The sequence below is a fragment of the Quercus robur genome, chromosome 5 (genome assembly GCF_932294415.1).
Source record: "Quercus robur chromosome 5, dhQueRobu3.1, whole genome shotgun sequence".
Lineage (NCBI taxonomy): Eukaryota > Viridiplantae > Streptophyta > Magnoliopsida > Fagales > Fagaceae > Quercus > Quercus robur.
Window position 1 is genome coordinate 20,160,879 of NC_065538.1, and position 17,430 is coordinate 20,178,308.

At 39.0% G+C, this 17,430-nt stretch overlaps 1 protein-coding gene across 1 annotated transcript; it reads left to right on the plus strand.

Moving 5' to 3' along the window:
• LOC126727955 (uncharacterized) lies at positions 1–10,011 on the plus strand. Its single transcript, XM_050433850.1, has 4 exons — positions 1–638; positions 4,512–5,027; positions 7,669–8,190; positions 9,187–10,011. The coding sequence occupies exons 1-4, from the start codon at positions 216–218 to the stop codon at positions 9,703–9,705; spliced, it is 1,980 nt and encodes a 659-aa protein (XP_050289807.1). The 5' UTR covers positions 1–215; the 3' UTR covers positions 9,706–10,011.
• The last annotated feature ends 7,419 nt before the right edge of the window (positions 10,012–17,430 follow it).

A 17,430-nucleotide genomic window follows, 5' to 3' on the forward strand; every position in this document is an offset into this window, starting at 1 on the left:
CCAACGACACCGTTTTAGATCAGACGTACTTGCACTCAACCCAAAAAAACAAACAAGTCCTCCTTTGCCAAATATCAATTCCATTCTCTGGCTCACAACGCACGTTCAAACTCAGTAGTATTCCATTTCTGATTCTCTCTTTCCATCACCACACTACGCACTCCACCAGCTTCAACCATTTTCCAAAACCCAAGAAACCCTAACCCTAGCACTTCATGGAATCCATTGGCGTACTCATGCCCATTCCCATGAACTCGTACCTGGAGCAAGAGCTCCAGAAACGCTACAACCTCTTCAAGCTCTGGACCGCTCCGCAGAAGCCGCAGTTCATCAAGGAGCACGCCGAATCGATCCGCGCCGTCGTCGGAAACGCCTCCGCCGGTGCCGATGCCGAGCTGATCGAGGCATTGCCGAGGCTGGAGATTGTGTCGAGCTTCAGCGTCGGAGTGGACAAGATCGACCTCGCGAAGTGCAGGGAGAAGGGGATTAGGGTTACGAACACCCCCGACGTGTTGACCGAAGACGTCGCCGACCTCGCCATCGGGCTCATATTGGCTGTGCTGAGGAGGCTGTGTGAGAGCGACCGGTACGTGAGGAGTGGGAAGTGGAAGAAGGGAGACTACAAGTTGACTACTAAGGTTTCTCTTCTTTGCTTTCATTTTTGCTCTCTTTTTGAGTTTGTTAAAACGCGCTAGCCACATCTAAGCGATAACCCAAAAAAATTAGCTACTATTAAGGTTTTTAGAATATAAGAATTGGTTGAAATTGAATTTATTTTATGTGTAATTATAAACAAATGATGTGGGGCTCATGCTAAATGAAGGAAGTTGACAAAGTAGCCCCATTTTAGTAATGTTTGCACTTGAGGAATTTGCTAGTCACATCTGCACGATATTCCAATACGGTTAAGGTTTTCTAGCGATAATATACTTATGTATGATGTGAGACTCGTCACATATCCATGTATTGATTAACCAGCTGAATTCGCAAAGTGCCACATTTTAGGGATGTTTTTTCTAGAGGAATTTTGGTAAACATGACTCAGATATATGGAATCTTGTTATTATGAAAGGAGCGGAATAGTCGGGTTTTTGTGGAGAGTTCTCTAAACCAATTGCAGTCCTTGTTGATTCATTCTTTTTTTTTTTTTTTATTGCTCTAGGTCTTGGGGTTTTAATCATTGTACTTCCATTCTTGAGTTTCAGAACTCCATTAGCTTTTTTGTACTTTTTTTAGATACATTGTGGTCAGCACTGTGAACATGAACAAGCAAATTACTCAATGATATATGTATGATGTGAGACTCAGCATACATTCACATACTGTTTAACAAACTAATAAATCCATTCACAAGGTACCACATTTTAGTAATGCTTCACAATCGTTTGTTGAAATGCTTGTTCATGATGAATTTGCTCATTTTGTTTATGTTTGGTGGCTTAAAAAAAAAATTGTGTGTGTGATGGTTTTGAAGCTTTTGGAAAGATTTAAATGGTTGAGTAATTGGTTTGGTTCTATTTATACTAGTTGTTATTTGCTGGAAATGTGAATAGGATAGAGGGTTGAATTGGTTGCTGAAATGCTTGTTGTTGATGAGTGTGCAAATTTTGTTTATGTTTGGTGCCTGTTCTTTGTTGAATGTGTGTCTAATGGTTTTGAAGCTTTTGGAATGGTTGGCATGGTTGAGTGATTTTTATTTTTTGTTTGTACTAGTTGTTATATGCTGGAAGTGTGAATAGGATGCTGTATTTATCCCAAAAAAAAAAAAAAAGTATGAATAGGATACGGAGGTTGAATTGGTAATGATTGTGAAAGATTGTGACTGTATATGCCTGACTTGTCGAACTGGAATTTTGATTTGGTTGTTCCTGAGCTCGATAATGCTGCAGTCAAAGGGCCAGTGGTGCTTACACTTACCCAAATCAGAACTAAATTCCAACATTCAAGGAAAAAAAGAGAAAACTAAGAAAACATTTTATATTAAAATTTTCAGCTATTGTTGGGGGTTGATCCTTATTGCTTCCCTGTTTGTTTCTTTAGTTTCACTAAAACCAATCATTGTAGTGATTCATGAAGAAAGAAAGAAAATGTTATTGATGTGTTCGAGACAATTTTTTTATGTGGATTGAGTCAAACTGTAGTAGAAGTTGGCCATTTTTTTTTGTTTCTATCTGAAAAAAGTAGAATTTGATTTTGGGAGGCTGCTTTGCCAAAAGAATTCATTTCAAGTAGTGAAGTGGAATTCTGATCACAGTTCTTTTGTCTGTACTGAACTATCTGTACCCCAGAAGATTGTCTAATCAACAGAGCCTTGAACCGTAAGCCTAGAAGTCAAGCTTCCCTTCCTCTCTCAAGCTTAATCAATATTGTCGGGTTAAAGTGGATGAGCCTTGGACTACATGTCTACATTTCATATCTTTTGTTGACAGATAGCTCTAGATTATGAGGTTGTCAATGGTCTTTACATATAAGAGATAGCAACAGAGAGACAAGAGAGAGAAAGGGAGAGATAGAGATTATAAGGTGGTCTGTATATCCTTTTTGGTTTCATTGATAAGTGGTGTTTAATATTTTGATGTCTATTGGATACTTTTTGTGATTGCATTACTGGAGTCCAATGCTAGTTATGCTATTGATTACCTATTAAAGCATTTGGAAAAACTAGTTTAGAAGAAGAAGCATCCTATTATTCATTTGAATTATAAACATTTTATTCAATATAAGCAGATTTTATGCAATAATATTTGAACCAACCTCTTGGACTGTGAACAAGGTACATCTGTATTAATGGTCAACAGTCTGTTTCTCATTCTTGATTGTGCAGAAGTAATTGCTTTTGGGTTAAATTATGTATGTGGCTGACCTTGACTAATTTGTTGAAGATGCATAACTGGCCACAAAAATTTGGGACTAATGCTTTGTTGTTGTTGTTTTCTTTGTATAAACAGTGAAAAGTACTCAGTGATTTTATATCTTTTCAAGTTCTCTGCTAAAGTGCTAAAGACATTCATTAATTTAATAATGCATTAGGCAGAAGGTTTTTCAGGGGAGAGTGCAGGATGCTCAAACTGATTTATTAGGGTGGTTTCAAGTACAAACAAATAACTAGCTGCATTATAATTATGTGACAGAGATGAGTAAGTCATTGATATTTTGGGATTGCTTGCTGCCATTTTGCCTTGCATTATGATACCATAGCTGCTGAAAATTGGAGATGGCTGTGTGTGAAATGGTAGCCATATGTCTCCTACACAGAGTGAATGTATTAGTTGTATTAGTTAAAGTGAAGTGGTATACTACATAAGCTTTATGACTTTAAACCATCTACAAGTCATGTAAGTCAGATTGCAACTGTATGTCTGCTATGCATACAGTTAACAAGAACTTATGTTTGAAACTTCAGTGTATGTGTATATCTGAAAGTGCAAGATATTGTATTTCCTCTTGGCTAAATTGCTCAACATTTGTTCTTTAACTCTGTCAACTGCTAAGCTTGGTTATGTATGTTTGGCCAAGCTTGAGATTGTTTAATAAGAGTTTGTGTTCTTGGAAATTAGCCTTATCACACTTTTTTGTCCATGTTAGAATTCAATCCGCCTGCACATAGATTATGAACAATAGCAATTACAACATAACTTAAACTTCACTAATCAATCCTTCTAACTCACTAAGATGCTGGCATCAAATAAACTTGTATTCTCATGTGTTTTTTGAAGGTTAGTTTCTTTAGGAGTTAGGCCAGCAGTATTGCATCAGCTTACTGTAAATTGTGAAGAGCCTCATTGAGTGGGATTGATGTTGTTCAAGCTCGGCTTGTTAAAGAATGAAGCTTGAAACTAGGTTGGCTGATATACATGCTATGGAACTAAATCTTGAGTATTCATGAATTTTGTAGTGCCTTTACGTCTTGGCTTCCTTTCTATATATATGACAAGATTATGCGTCTACAAATTTTTTATATGACCCCAAGCAAGCTATATAGATGGATTTAGTTTGTGCCTCTTTGGTAAGAATTCAAGTCCTTTATCTAGGCATTTCATATTATGAAAGTACTTGAGTTCAACCTGTAGCATAGTGAAATTATAGATTGGAGCATGATATCGATGAGAGAAATTATCTAGGCACACACAGCAAGAGGTTAATAGCTGCTGTTATAAAATATGTGTGATCAGTTTTGACTCTTTAAAGGCAGTTAGATGTTGATATAATGCACATAGACTACTCTTGAGTAAGACATCAAAATCAGATGGAAGTTTTGTAACTGTCTGGCAATTAAATGTCATGTGTTGTATATCAGAAAGCGTACTTGCCATTTGGTGAGATCTGCTTGATACTAGTTGTATGTTATAACAAGGTAATTAGGCCTGTCATATTATGCATGATTCTTCCTTATATATTCATTATATTGCTCTTGACCAAGGACTCTACAATTCTATTGCCTTTTTACTTTTTTTCACATGCACTTCCTTCCCTTTCCTTTAATAATATCCATTTATTTCTTTATTTTGAAGTTCTCTGGAAAAACAGTTGGTATTATCGGTTTGGGAAGAATTGGAATGGCAGTTGCCAAGAGAGCTGAAGCATTTAACTGCCCAATCTGTTACTATACAAAAACAGAAAAATCAGACATGAAGTACAAATACTATCCTAGTGTTGTTGAGTTAGCCTCCAACTGTCAAATTCTGGTTGTTGCTTGCCCACTGACAGAAGAAACCAGGCATATCGTCAATCGTGAAGTCATGAATGCATTGGGTCCAAAGGGTGTTCTTATCAACATTGGGAGGGGCCCTCACGTGGATGAACCAGAGCTGGTATCTGCATTGATTGAAGGCCGGTTAGGTGGGGCTGGTCTTGATGTGTATGAACATGAGCCTGAAGTACCTGAGGAACTCTTTGGTCTTGAAAATGTAGTCCTCTTGCCTCATGTTGGAAGTGCCACAGTGGAAACTCGAAAGGACATGGCTGACCTTGTGCTTGGAAACCTTGAGGCTCACTTTTCGAACAAACCCCTGTTAACTCCATTGGTATGATATCATTAAGGAATGTGAAGATTGGTTGGAAGCTCGCCTGCTGCGATCTTATATTTTCTTCAATTATGTAATTAATTGTTTCCAGAACTTGTCAAATGCATCTCAATGGAAGAGAAAACCTTAATAATGTTTCTGTTACATGTAAACATTATAATCCGTATGTTTCAATGCAGGGCAGAGCTTTCTGATATATAAACATGCCTCTCTGAATCTCTTCCCCTTGATTACTCTATTCTTATTTTAGCGAGGCTGTGTTTATTAGTCCAAAACCTTGATATAAAGGCGTTTACTAGAGCAAATGATGTCAGTTCCTTTCCAAATTGTTTTTGGGAGTGGATAAACGATATGTAAAGACTGAAGAGGAAGGAAGCCACCAAGGGGTTAGAAGAAGCTATGTATTGAAAGTTGCAAACAGGGCAACCAATTTTTGTTTGCAACCATTGCTACCTAATTTTGTCCGGAAAAATAAAAGCATCCAAATACCTTCTAACTCTAGGCTTCTACATTCATGCAGATAACCGAAACTTTGCTCAAAACATCGTCACTGTCCATCCATTTTGCATAGCTCCTGTGAGGTGTGACTCAAAATATGGCTTTTTTTTTTACCTGTCCAGCATGAAACTGAAGATTCCTCTGCAGTCACGCATGACAGATTGTAGCTGACTAGACCACCTTTCACGTTGTAACCTTCTAATAAAAGACTAAAAGTTTTCCCCATTGGGGTGTCACATCATCCCACCTCTCTAATGGTGTGTCACTCAAATTTGTTTAAACTCTCCATCGCGTTTCTACTTTCTGCATAATAAACATAGAGCATCCCCATATATTATAGGTTTGGCGCGCTAATTAATATTACACACTCTCCATCCCATTTTGTTGGACTTCTACTCTATTTTGATACTTTGTAAAATACATGTACCTCTTTGAAGCCTCAAGCAAATGATAATTTTTCTTACTTTTCCCATAATTTATTTTCCATTAAAAAACTTATCATTTATTTATTCACTAAAAAAAGGTAGATAGTGTTAAACAAGTAAAAATTGTGGTGCCCATTTTTTTTACTTGAAGAATGTAAGATTATTTTCACGGCCTGTATAGTACCATTGTTAATTGTTCATAACATATTTTTTTGCGTAACATGTTTTACATCTTTAAAAATGAAAAAAATTAAAGTTAAATTAATATGATTTTACTCTAAACTATCACCTCAATTACACTTACTCCCTAAACTATCAAAATTCACAATCAACCTCCTAATTTGAAAAAGGTATTACACTTAACTCTCTTACGACTGTTGTGCTACTAACTCAAACGAAAAATGAATACATATGATATTTACTGTGCAACACTTAACTCCCTTTCTTCTATTATTCTATTAACTCAAACAAAAAATGGATGCACATGTGGTCTTGTCTGACCTCGACCCCTTTGGAAAGAGTCACTAAATTAAGTTCTCGTTTAGGCAAAGGAAGTATGATTGTTTTACCAATAGTTGAGACCCAATCGGGAGATGTTTCAATTTATATTACTACTAATGTAATCGCAATTAGAGATAACCAAATTTTCTTATTTGCCGATTTATTCAACACTAGCATGGAATTAGACTTGCTATTAACGTGGGGATTTCTGTCTCCAAAGTTTGATATGTTTCTCAGATTAAAGCCATGAAACAATTAGTCCGCAAATCAAAATTGGAATTGACACAATTTGTAGAATTAGAATTTAGAAGTTAGTGGTACTTTGAAAGACCAAAATGCCCCGTTTGATTTGTGTTGTCCCTCTTTTAATATATTTATTTTTTAAAAAAGAAATTTTAGTTTATTTCTTGGCTAAAGTGAAAATTCCACCTCAAAAAATTTGGAGGTCTCTGGATTCTACACATTGAAATTTTAGAATATAAATTTTAATTCCTTGAAATTATATTAAGTTTGCATTAACAACCCTTCCGTCCATATTTTCTACTCCCTCCATCCTAAATTGTTTGACCTAGTTAGAAAAACCGAATTATTTAGGGAAACATCATTAATTACCTTATCTCTTTGAAAAATGTTAAAAATTTCTTAAATTACCCTTAAACAATTTTGTTTTTCTTTGTTGAAGGTTTTTTTTTTTTTTTTTTTTTTTTTTTTTTTTTTTATAAATTTTAAATTTGAATAAAGATGGCATGTATAGTAGATTTCAAATTTTAGGTTTTTAATTTAATAAAAATGCTCCCATAAATAAATTAAGGGCATAAACGGGATGTTAGTAAATTAATGATATTTGACTTTTTAAACCTTATATAATTTTAGGACATCCCAAAATAGAACACAAGCCAAATAATTTGGGACGAAGGGAATATTAAATATCACCTAAGCATACACGTGTTTAGTTCCTTCAATAAAATATTATCGCATCATTTTCACTACGCCACTTGGTCCTAGCATTTTCCCATTTTAGCTACAAATGACGTAAAAATTAGAAAAAGTAAAACATCATTCACCAATGACACTATTTTGATCTCAATCCATAATAACGATCCTCCTCAACATAGGAACGATCTAAATCCACTGTTTTGGTCCTAGCGTGTGTTGCAAAACCATAGGAACGATCTCAATCCACCAATGACACTGTTTTAATTAGACCTCATTGCTATTAAAAAACACAAATCCTTCTCAAAAACTCGTTCGATCCTCTTGCTCACAGCTCACAATCACAAATACACCATTTCCAAAACCTTGAGAAACCCAAATCCTTAATGGAATCCATTGACGTATTGATGCTGTGCCCGATGATCTCGTACCTGGAGCAAGAGCTCCAGAGTCGCTACAATGTGCTCAAGCTCTGGACGGCCCCGGAGAAGTCACAGTTCATCAAGGACCACTCCGCCACCATCCGGGCCATCGTCGGAGACGGAGGCCACGGCGCCGACGCCGAGATGATCGAGGCGCTGCCGAGGCTGGAGATCCTGTCGAGCAACAGCGTCGGCGTGGACAAGATCGACCTCGAGAAGTGCAGGGAGAAGGGAATCAGGGTTACGTACACCCCCGACGTGTTGACCGATGAAGTCGCCGACCTCGCCATCGGGCTCATATTGGCTGTGCTGAGGAGGCTCTGCGAGAGCGATCGGTATGTGAGGAGTGGGAAGTGGAAGAAGGGGGACTTCAAGTTGACTACTAAGGTTTGTTTTTTGTGTTTTTGTTTTTGAAAACTTTTGAATTTGATCTCTTTTTAAGGAAGTTTTTAATGTTATAATGAGTTTATGTCTTTTTTTTTTTTTTTTTGTTTGGTAAGAGAGTTTCACAAGCTATGTTATTCGTTTATAATGATAACTATTTCCTATTAGGCCTCGTTTTTAATGATAACTATTTCCTATTAGGCCAAGAAATCAATCTGTTTTTGGTATAGGCGAAGATTGATTCTCAAATCTTTTGTTTAACCATCAAAGACTTTACCGGTTAAGCTAATTGAAACCGGCCAATAATGTGAGACTTAGACATAAAAATGGTTACAATTTGGGCATTTTTTGTAATGATATGCTTATGTATGATGTGAGATTAAGCATAGATACACGTAATGCTTAACAAACTAAATTCACAGCCATTTGGCCTCAATAGCCTATTGGCACCCAGGTACCCTTGTGTCCTAATGCTTGGGGGTTCTAGGCCCCCCCAATCACCTAGCCAAAAAAAAATAGAAAAAAACTAAATTCACAAAGTACCTTTTCTTTTCTTTTTTTATTACTAAAAAAAAAGGAGAAAAGAATGTTCCTGAGGAATTTGCTTGTTCAAATGAATGCTCTTGAGGAATTTGCTAGACACATTTACATGATATCCCGAAAGAATTGGTTAAGGTTTTTGATAATGATGTATGAATGATGTGGGACTCAGCATACTTATCCACACCAAAAAAAGAAAAAGGAAAATGGAAGTCCGATCTGGCAATTAAAATGTCCTATGATGTATATCAGAAACTGCAATTGCCATTTTGTTTGATCTGCTTAATACTAGTTGTAATCTGGCCTGTCATATTATGCATGATGCTTCCTCATATATTCATTATATTGCTGTTGATTAAGGATTCCACATATCTGTTCATTTTTTTTTTCCATCCCTTTTTCACATGCATTTCTATCCTTTTTCCTTTTAATAATATCCATTTCTTTCTCTATTTGAAGTTCACTGGAAAAACAGTTGGTATTATCGGTTTGGGAAGAATTGGGATGGCAATTGCCAAGAGAGCTGAAGCATTTAACTGCCCAATCTGTTACTATTCAAGAACAGAAAAACCAGACACAAAGTGCAAATACTACCCAAGTGTGCTTGAGTTAGCCTCAAACTGTCAAATTCTGGTTGTTGCTTGCTCGCTGACAGCAGAAACCCGGCACATTGTCAATCGTGAAGTCATGAATGCATTGGGTCCGAAGGGTGTTCTCATCAACATCGGGAGGGGCCCTCACGTCGACGAACCAGAGCTGGTATCTGCATTGGTTGAAGGCCGGTTAGGTGGGGCTGGTCTTGATGTGTATGAACATGAGCCTGAAGTACCTGAGGAACTCTTTGGTCTTGAAAATGTAGTCCTCTTGCCTCACGTTGGAACTGCCACAGTGGAAACTCGGAAGGCCATGGCTGACCTTGTGGTTGGAAATTTGGAGGCTCACTTTTCGAATAAACCCCTATTAACTCCACTGGTTTGATATCGTTAAGGGATGTGAAGATTGGTTGGAAGCTTGCCTTCTGCAATCTTATATTTACTTCAATTGTGGAATTCACTGTTTCCAGAACTTGTCAAATGCATCTGGATGGAAGAAAAAACTTTAATAATATTTCTGTCACATGTAAACATTAGAGTCCATCTTTCAACGAAGGGCTTAGCTTCTTGATGATTGAAATCAGGTAGGCAATATTGCACCATGTGCAATTGCTCTCAATGTTTGAGATTGAGAGTTAAAAAAACAATTTTCAATCTCAAAATTTGAATAAAAAGAGTTCAAATTTGGTAAGGATAATGTGTAAAACTCTTGTTTCACACTATCCTATAAAAAATTGTTACGTTAGTTTTTTACTTAAAACTCAAACCACTACACCTAATAGCACTATATCAGTCTTTTACTTGAGACTTTTTTTTTTTTATATATGATAAAAATTCTACTTTAGCCTAATAAAAAAAAAAAAATATATATATATATATATATATTGTGGGGTCCAATAATTTATGGGTCCGGTCCACACGCTTATGGGAAGCCCACCGGTCTTAAACTGAAGGAGGACAGGGCCCAAGCTCGAAACTAGGAAACATAAAAATAGCCCGAAGACATAGCCGAGGACGGTTTCGTCCTCGGTAGGCCCAAAACCTCAGGGATAGGAACGGAACACGAGTAAGCTAGAAAGATCAGAAAATATCCTGGGGAAGTTGTCTTTAATACCCTTCCCCGACATGACACTGCCCCTAACAGGGCCGGGATCTTAGGCTTTATAGATCATCTCCTGCAATTTTTAGGATTAGACTGATGGGACAGATAGCTGTCCTAGAAAGATCGACCTTACACGTGGACGAAGGACAACAAACGTAGGCTAGTATAAAAGGGAATGTTATGTGACCAAAGAGAGGGGCTCCCATCTAGCTTCTGGAGAAAGACTTGATGAAAGAGAATGCTTGGATAATATATGCCGGACGACACATAAAAACCCTCCGACGGGTAACCGGGGACAGCACCATCGTTCCTCGGACATGATCCGAGGAGCCAAATCCTCTTAGATACAAGATTGAAGGGCCTGAATATCCAGCCCAAAGCTTTTTCTCATATTGGTTCATCTATAGTCCGGCCCGAAATGTCACCTTGTGATCCAACGCTGGCCTTTCAAGCCTACTCTCTACAAATATTATTGTGAGAGACTTTCCGTGTGCGAGCCCAACATCGATGTTGGGCCGTTAAAGATTTTGTGTCCTTACAATTGGCGCCGTCTGCGGGAAGGCTTGCGTGTTGGCGTAGGAGGTGTTTGAGTCAACTCTCTAGCCAGCTGAGGTTTGTGGGATTCCCTCCATCTCCGGCGACATGCAGTCGTTGCTCCGACCCGAATTTTTGCTAGGGGCTACGCCCTGCAGTGTCAACAGCGCGGGCAGCTCTAGGGGCTTCCGGCTTCAGGCCAAATCCCCCCCGCCATGGTCTAGGGGCTGATCTCCAACAAGTTTTGGACAGAACCAAGGCCTTGCATGGTCCTCGGACCCAAGCCTCTGGGGAAACCAACTACTTAAAAGGAATCATACAAGTTTTGGACAGAACCAAGGCCTTGCATGGTCCTCGGACCCAAGCCTCTGGGGAAACCAACTACTTAGAAAGAAGCATACAAGTTTTGGACAGAATCAAGGCCTTGCATGGTCCTCGGACCCAAGCCTCTAGGGAAACCAACTACTTAAAAGGAATCATACAAGTTTTGGACAGAACCAAGGCCTTGCATGGTCCTCGGACCCAAGCCTCTGGGGAAACCAACTACTTAAAAGGAATCATACAAGTTTTGGACAGAACCAAGGCCTTGCATGGTCCTCGGACCCAAGCCTCTGGGGAAACCAACTACTTAGAAAGAAGCATACAAGTTTTGGACAGAACCAAGGCCTTGCATAGTCCCCGGACCCAAGCCTCTGGGGAAACCAACTACTTAAAAGGAATCATACAAGTTTTGGACAGAACCAAGGCCTTGCATGGTCCTCGGACCCAAGCCTCTGGGGAAACCAACTACTTAGAAAGAAGCATACAAGTTTTGGACAGAACCAAGGCCTTGCATGGTCCTCGGACCCAAGCCTCTGGGGAAACCAACTACTTAAAAGGAATCATACAAGTTTTGGACAGAACCAAGGCCTTGCATGGTCCTCGGACCCAAGCCTCTGGGGAAACCAACTACTTAGAAAGAAACATACAAGTTTTGGACAGAACCAAGGCCTTGCATGGTCCTCGGACCCAAGCCTCTGGGGAAACCAACTACTTAGAAAGAAGCATACAAGTTTTGGACAGAACCAAGGCCTTGCATGGTCCTCGGACCCAAGCCTCTGGGGAAACCAACTACTTACAAAGAAGCATACAAGTTTTGGACAGAACCAAGGCCTTGCATGGTCCTCGGACCCAAGCCTCTGGGGAAACCAACTACTTAAAAAGAAGCATACAAGTTTTGGACAGAACCAAGGCCTTGCATGGTCCCCGGACCCAAGCCTCTGGGGAAACCAACTACTTAAAAAGAAGCATACAAGTTTTGGACAGAACCAAGGCCTTGCATGGTCCCCGGACCCAAGCCTCTGGGGAAACCAACTACTTAAAAGGAAGCATACAAGTTTTGGACAGAACCAAGGCCTTGCATGGTCCCCGGACCCAAGCCTCTGGGGAAACCAACTATTTAGAAATAAACATACAAGTTTTGGACAGAACCAAGGCCTTGCATGGTCCTCGGACCCAAGCCTCTGGGGAAACCAACTACTTAAAAAGAAGCATACAAGTTTTGGACAGAACCAAGGCCTTGCATGGTCCTCGGACCCAAGCATCTGGGGAAACCAACTACTTAAAAAGAAGCATACAAGTTTTGGACAGAACCAAGGCCTTGCATGGTCCCCGGACCCAAGCCTCTGGGGAAACCAACTACTTAAAAGGAAGCATACAAGTTTTGGACAGAACTAAGGCCTTGCATGGTCCTCGGACCCAAGCCTCTAGGGAAACCAACTACTTAGAAATAAACATACAAGTTTTGGACAGAACCAAGGCCTTGCATGGTCCTCGGATCCAAGCCTCTGGGGAAACCAACTACTTAGAAAGAAGCATACAAGTTTCGGACAGAACCTAAGGCTTGCATGGTCCTCGGACTCAGGCTAAAAGGGAAAACCAAGTACCAATGCAGACATTGGTCTCGAACAGAACCTAAGGCTTGCATGGTCCTCGGACTCAGGCTAAAAGGGAAAACCAAGTACCAATGCAGACATTGGTCTCGGACAGAACCTAAGGCTTGCATGGTCCTCGGACTCAAGCTAAAAGGGAGGACCAAGTACTGATGCAGACATTGGTCTCGGACAGAACCTAAGGCTTGCATGGTCCTCGGATTCAAGCTAAAAGGGAAAAATCAAGTACATAAGATAAAACGCATAAGTCTTGAACAAAACCCAGGTTTTGCAAAGTCCTCGGACTCAGGCTGCTTGGGAAATCAACTGCCCGAATGAAGAAATTTCTCGGCTTAAATACTGGAAAAGGTTAAGGCTCGCGTATCATGGAGATGGCAGAACAACCTAATGATCGCCAACCTAAGGAGGCCATTCATCCGGTGGGTAACATGTCCTCGGATAACTACCTCTTACACCTTATCGAGCATTTGATGCCCATCACGGCTAATTTTAAGATAAGTCTCACTCCTCACTGGTCGGATTGTTATGTTGAATAATAATCTTGTTAAAGTTATCGTGGCATCTTTTTATCAACGATTACTTTGGCCTTATTTATTATTGATTGAAATGCTATACTATTATGCCGAGCAGCGCTTTCACATTTGTTAAAATATATAAACAAGACATACGAAATAGAGTAACAATAATTTTTATTAATATGAAAAATTGTTACAACGTACAAGGAAGGGCTTAAATGAGCCTATACAAAAAATGAACTGCTAAAACAGTAACAACATCCGTAACACAAGTAAGTAAACCATCAGGTGTCTTCTGAATTCACCTCAAAGTCTTTCTGAAATCTATGCCTCAGTATTGCTCGTATCAGAAGAAGATCCTTATACAAAAATAATGAAGGAGAAGGAAGAAGAATTGGAAGACATGGAAGCACTTCAGCAAGCTCTTGTCACTGAAGAATGCAAGGGAAAAAGAAGATGGAGGACATGAGCGGGAAGGAGGAGAAGAAGAGGGAAGCAATGAAAAGAAAGTAAAAGGAGCAAAAGAGGGAGAAGGGGAGCCATATTAGGTATGCTCATGAGAGAGCGGATGGAGATGACAAGGGAGGTTTTCGACTCAGTCACACCAGAAATGGGGTGTGACGAGTCCCTGTTTCGGATTTTGGCTAAAAGAATGGGGAGGCAAATCTTAAGCCTCCGCCATCCTTGCCCCGACCGAGCCATCTCAAGTTTTGTCAGGACATGACATTTCTGGGAAAGAAAGGATTTGTTCATGGTGGATTACTATGAGAGAAGTATCATTGAATAGGGAGTAACCGGATGGAGGAAGTGGATTCTGAGAAGAACGTGAGGGATTCAGATATGAGAGGGTCACCCTCAGTCTTCTCTCTTTATATAGGGAACGAGGAAGAGGGTATGCAACGCACTCAGATCCCCAGGGAAATCCAGAGTATAATGCGCCGCTTCGTTCTCCTACACCATCAGTAACCGTTATATCTGGGAGGCCTCGTAAATGGGAAGACATTAAAGACACGCTGCAGATAACCACGCGGCATAACGGCAACGTGCGCAAATCCAGGAAAAACGGCTCGTAGACCGGTGCGTTTCTTGGGGAGGGGAAGAGTCGCCAGTGTTGGTCAAGATCCGAAGAAAGTGAACGGCAATAAGGGCTTGACATCATCAAAATCCACCTGTCCTACCATGATGTTGGACAGCAGGATTTTGAGGGGCTAATGTGGGGTCCAATAATTTATGGGTCCGGCCCACACGCTTATGGGAAGCCCACCGGTCTTAAATTGAAGGAGGCCAGGGCCCAAGCTCGAAATTAGGAAACATAAAAATAGCCCGAAGACATAGCCGAGGACGGTTTCGTCCTCGGCAGGCCCAAAACCTCAGGGATAGGAACGGAACACGAGTAAGCTAGAAAGATCAGAAAATATCCTGGGGAAGTTGTCTTTAATACCCTTCCCCGACATGACACTGCCCCTAACAGGGCCGGGATCTTAGACTTTATAGATCATCTCCTGCAATTTTTAGGATTAGACTGATGGGACAGATAGCTGTCCTAGAAAGATCGACCCTACACGTGGACGAAGGACAACAAACGTAGGCTAGTATAAAAGGGAATGTTATGTGACCAAAGAGAAGGGCTCCCATCTAGCTTCTGGAGAAAGACTTGATGAAAGAGAATGCTTGGATAATATATGCCGGACGACACATAAAAACCCTCCGACGGGTAACCGGGGACAGCACCATCGTTCCTCGGACATGATCCGAGGAGCCAAATCCTCTTAGATACAAGATTGAAGGGCCTGAACATCCAGCCCAAAGCTCTTTCTCATATTGATTCATCTATAGTCCGGCCCGAAATGTCACCCTGTGATCCAACGCTGGCCTTTCAAGCCCACTCTCTACAAATATTATTGTGAGGGACTTTCCGTGTGTGAGCCCAACATCGATGTTGGGCCGTTAAAGATTTTGTGTCCTTACATATATATATATATATATATATATATAATTGTGTGTGTGTGTGTGTGTTTGTGTGTGTGTGTGTGTGTGTGTGTGTGTGTCTCCCTCTTGGGAGACTTGAACCCTGGTCCTTCCCCTTTACTCCCCACAAACACTTATATTTGTGGAATGACTACTACATCAAGAGTGTTCGGTGGTTTTACTTAAAACTTGAAATATGGTATTTATTAAGATGTTATCTTATGGGATCAAGTGTATTTATGTTTTAGAAATATGATGATGTGACATGTCCTTATTAGATAGTGTAAACCAAAGGGTTTACACTAAGTTCTCACAGAATTTAATCTCATAAAACAAAGTTAGAAAAAATAAAAAAGAGAAATTTAAAAGTGAAGAAGTAAAAAAAATAAAATAAAATTGTGAGAGAAAAGAGAGTAATTGCACATTGGCAATACTGGATCCTAAAAATTTGCCTCTCGCTCTCTCTCTATAACTCTAGTTTTCTTCCTTTCGTGTGTGTGTATATATATGTATGTATGTATGTATATGTATATGTATATCTTGGGGTTGTGTTTCTATGGTCCAAAACTTTGATTAAAGCAGTTAGCAGTGGACGTGATGTCTTTTCCTTCCAAATTGTTTTCGGATTGGATACATGATATGGGAAGAGGAAATGCATGGTAATTTGCAAAGAGGGCAACCAATTTTTTTGTTTGCAACCATTGCTACCTAGTTTTGTCAAGAAAAATAATCATCCAAATACATTCTAGCTCTAGACTTCTACATTCTTGCGGATAGCCAAAATTTTGCTCATAACATCTTCATCATGCACCCATTTGGCATAGCTCCTATTGAGAGGTGGAGATGGTGATTAGGTGTAGCTCAAAATAAGACTCCCCCCTCCCCCTCCCAATTCTTTTAATTATTTTCACATGAATTTATTATATTTTTACATATATTTATTACTTTTTATTCACCACTCACGTCAAATTTATGAAAAAGTTGTATTTATAAGTTTTCTCAGAAAAAAAAAAAAGAAAAAAAAAAAAAAGAAAAGAAAAAAAAGAGCTATGAACTTTTTGGAGCAATAACTGTCCCTACCTATAACAAAATAATCAATAACACCTAAACCCAGCCAGTCTATTATCTATAGTAGTGAAGGAAATGACAGTCTAGTTCAAGTTGTATTTGCCTAGAGGACACAACCAGGCTGAACCAGCTACACCATCTTCAATCCTATTCAGCCAGTGGAAGCCTGTGTTCTGAAATATTTTTATGATGTCTAATCTTTCAAAAGCTTGAAACCAGATTCAATTATCTGCAAAGGGCTTCGAAGATCACCTCCTTAAATAACAATTGCAATGAAACCAATTTCCTGATGTAGGTAAGATTGGATCTGCAAGTTATTCTAGGACTACAACTTTTATGTCACAATTTTAACGTGGCATATTATAAGTGGCTGCCTATTATTTTCATGTCAACCAACTATTTTTTCTCCACCTTTCATAGCCAGTCACATCTTGGTTGAGGTAAAAATTGTTGTATAAAAGTTGTGTCCATAGATTTTTGCTTTGGTGCTCCCTCAATATGAATCAATAACTTTCCCTTGTTAAATAATAAGAGCGTTTATTGATTAAAAACTAACTTTTTTAGTGTTCATAGCTCTTTACACTAAAAAAAAGAGTGGGATTTTTACATGAATACTCTAAATTATTAATCACCTTAGTAATAATCAAGCCAGATATAAATTGCCTCGAGAAATAATAGATGAAAATCGTCAAAGTCACAAACTATTTTTCAAATTGTTAATGTGATAGGTGATTATTATTATTATTATTAATGAATGTGGTAGGTGATTATTTTTTTTTTTTGATAAAAATGTGATTTAGTAGTGGGCCCAAATAAGAAATAATAAGAATATGCAACATCGACTGTTCTTAAAAATATTATAAAATAATAATTTGTTACTATGTCATATTATTGTGGTTTTTTGGTATTAATGTTTAAACAACAGTTTTTAATATTTAAACAACAATAACACTTTCTAACACGTATTTTATAAGACTCATACACATATTTTC

Bases quoted from the DNA above. Each gene is read 5' to 3' on its own strand.
- LOC126727955 (XM_050433850.1), top strand. From the start codon at position 216: ATGGAATCCATTGGCGTACTCATGCCCATTCCCATGAACTCGTACCTG. The intron at 5,028-7,668 runs TGATATCATTAA...CATTGCTATTAA, and splicing joins CCCTGTTAACTCCATTGGTA to AAAACACAAATCCTTCTCAA. The intron at 8,191-9,186 runs GTTTGTTTTTTG...CTCTATTTGAAG, and splicing joins ACTTCAAGTTGACTACTAAG to TTCACTGGAAAAACAGTTGG.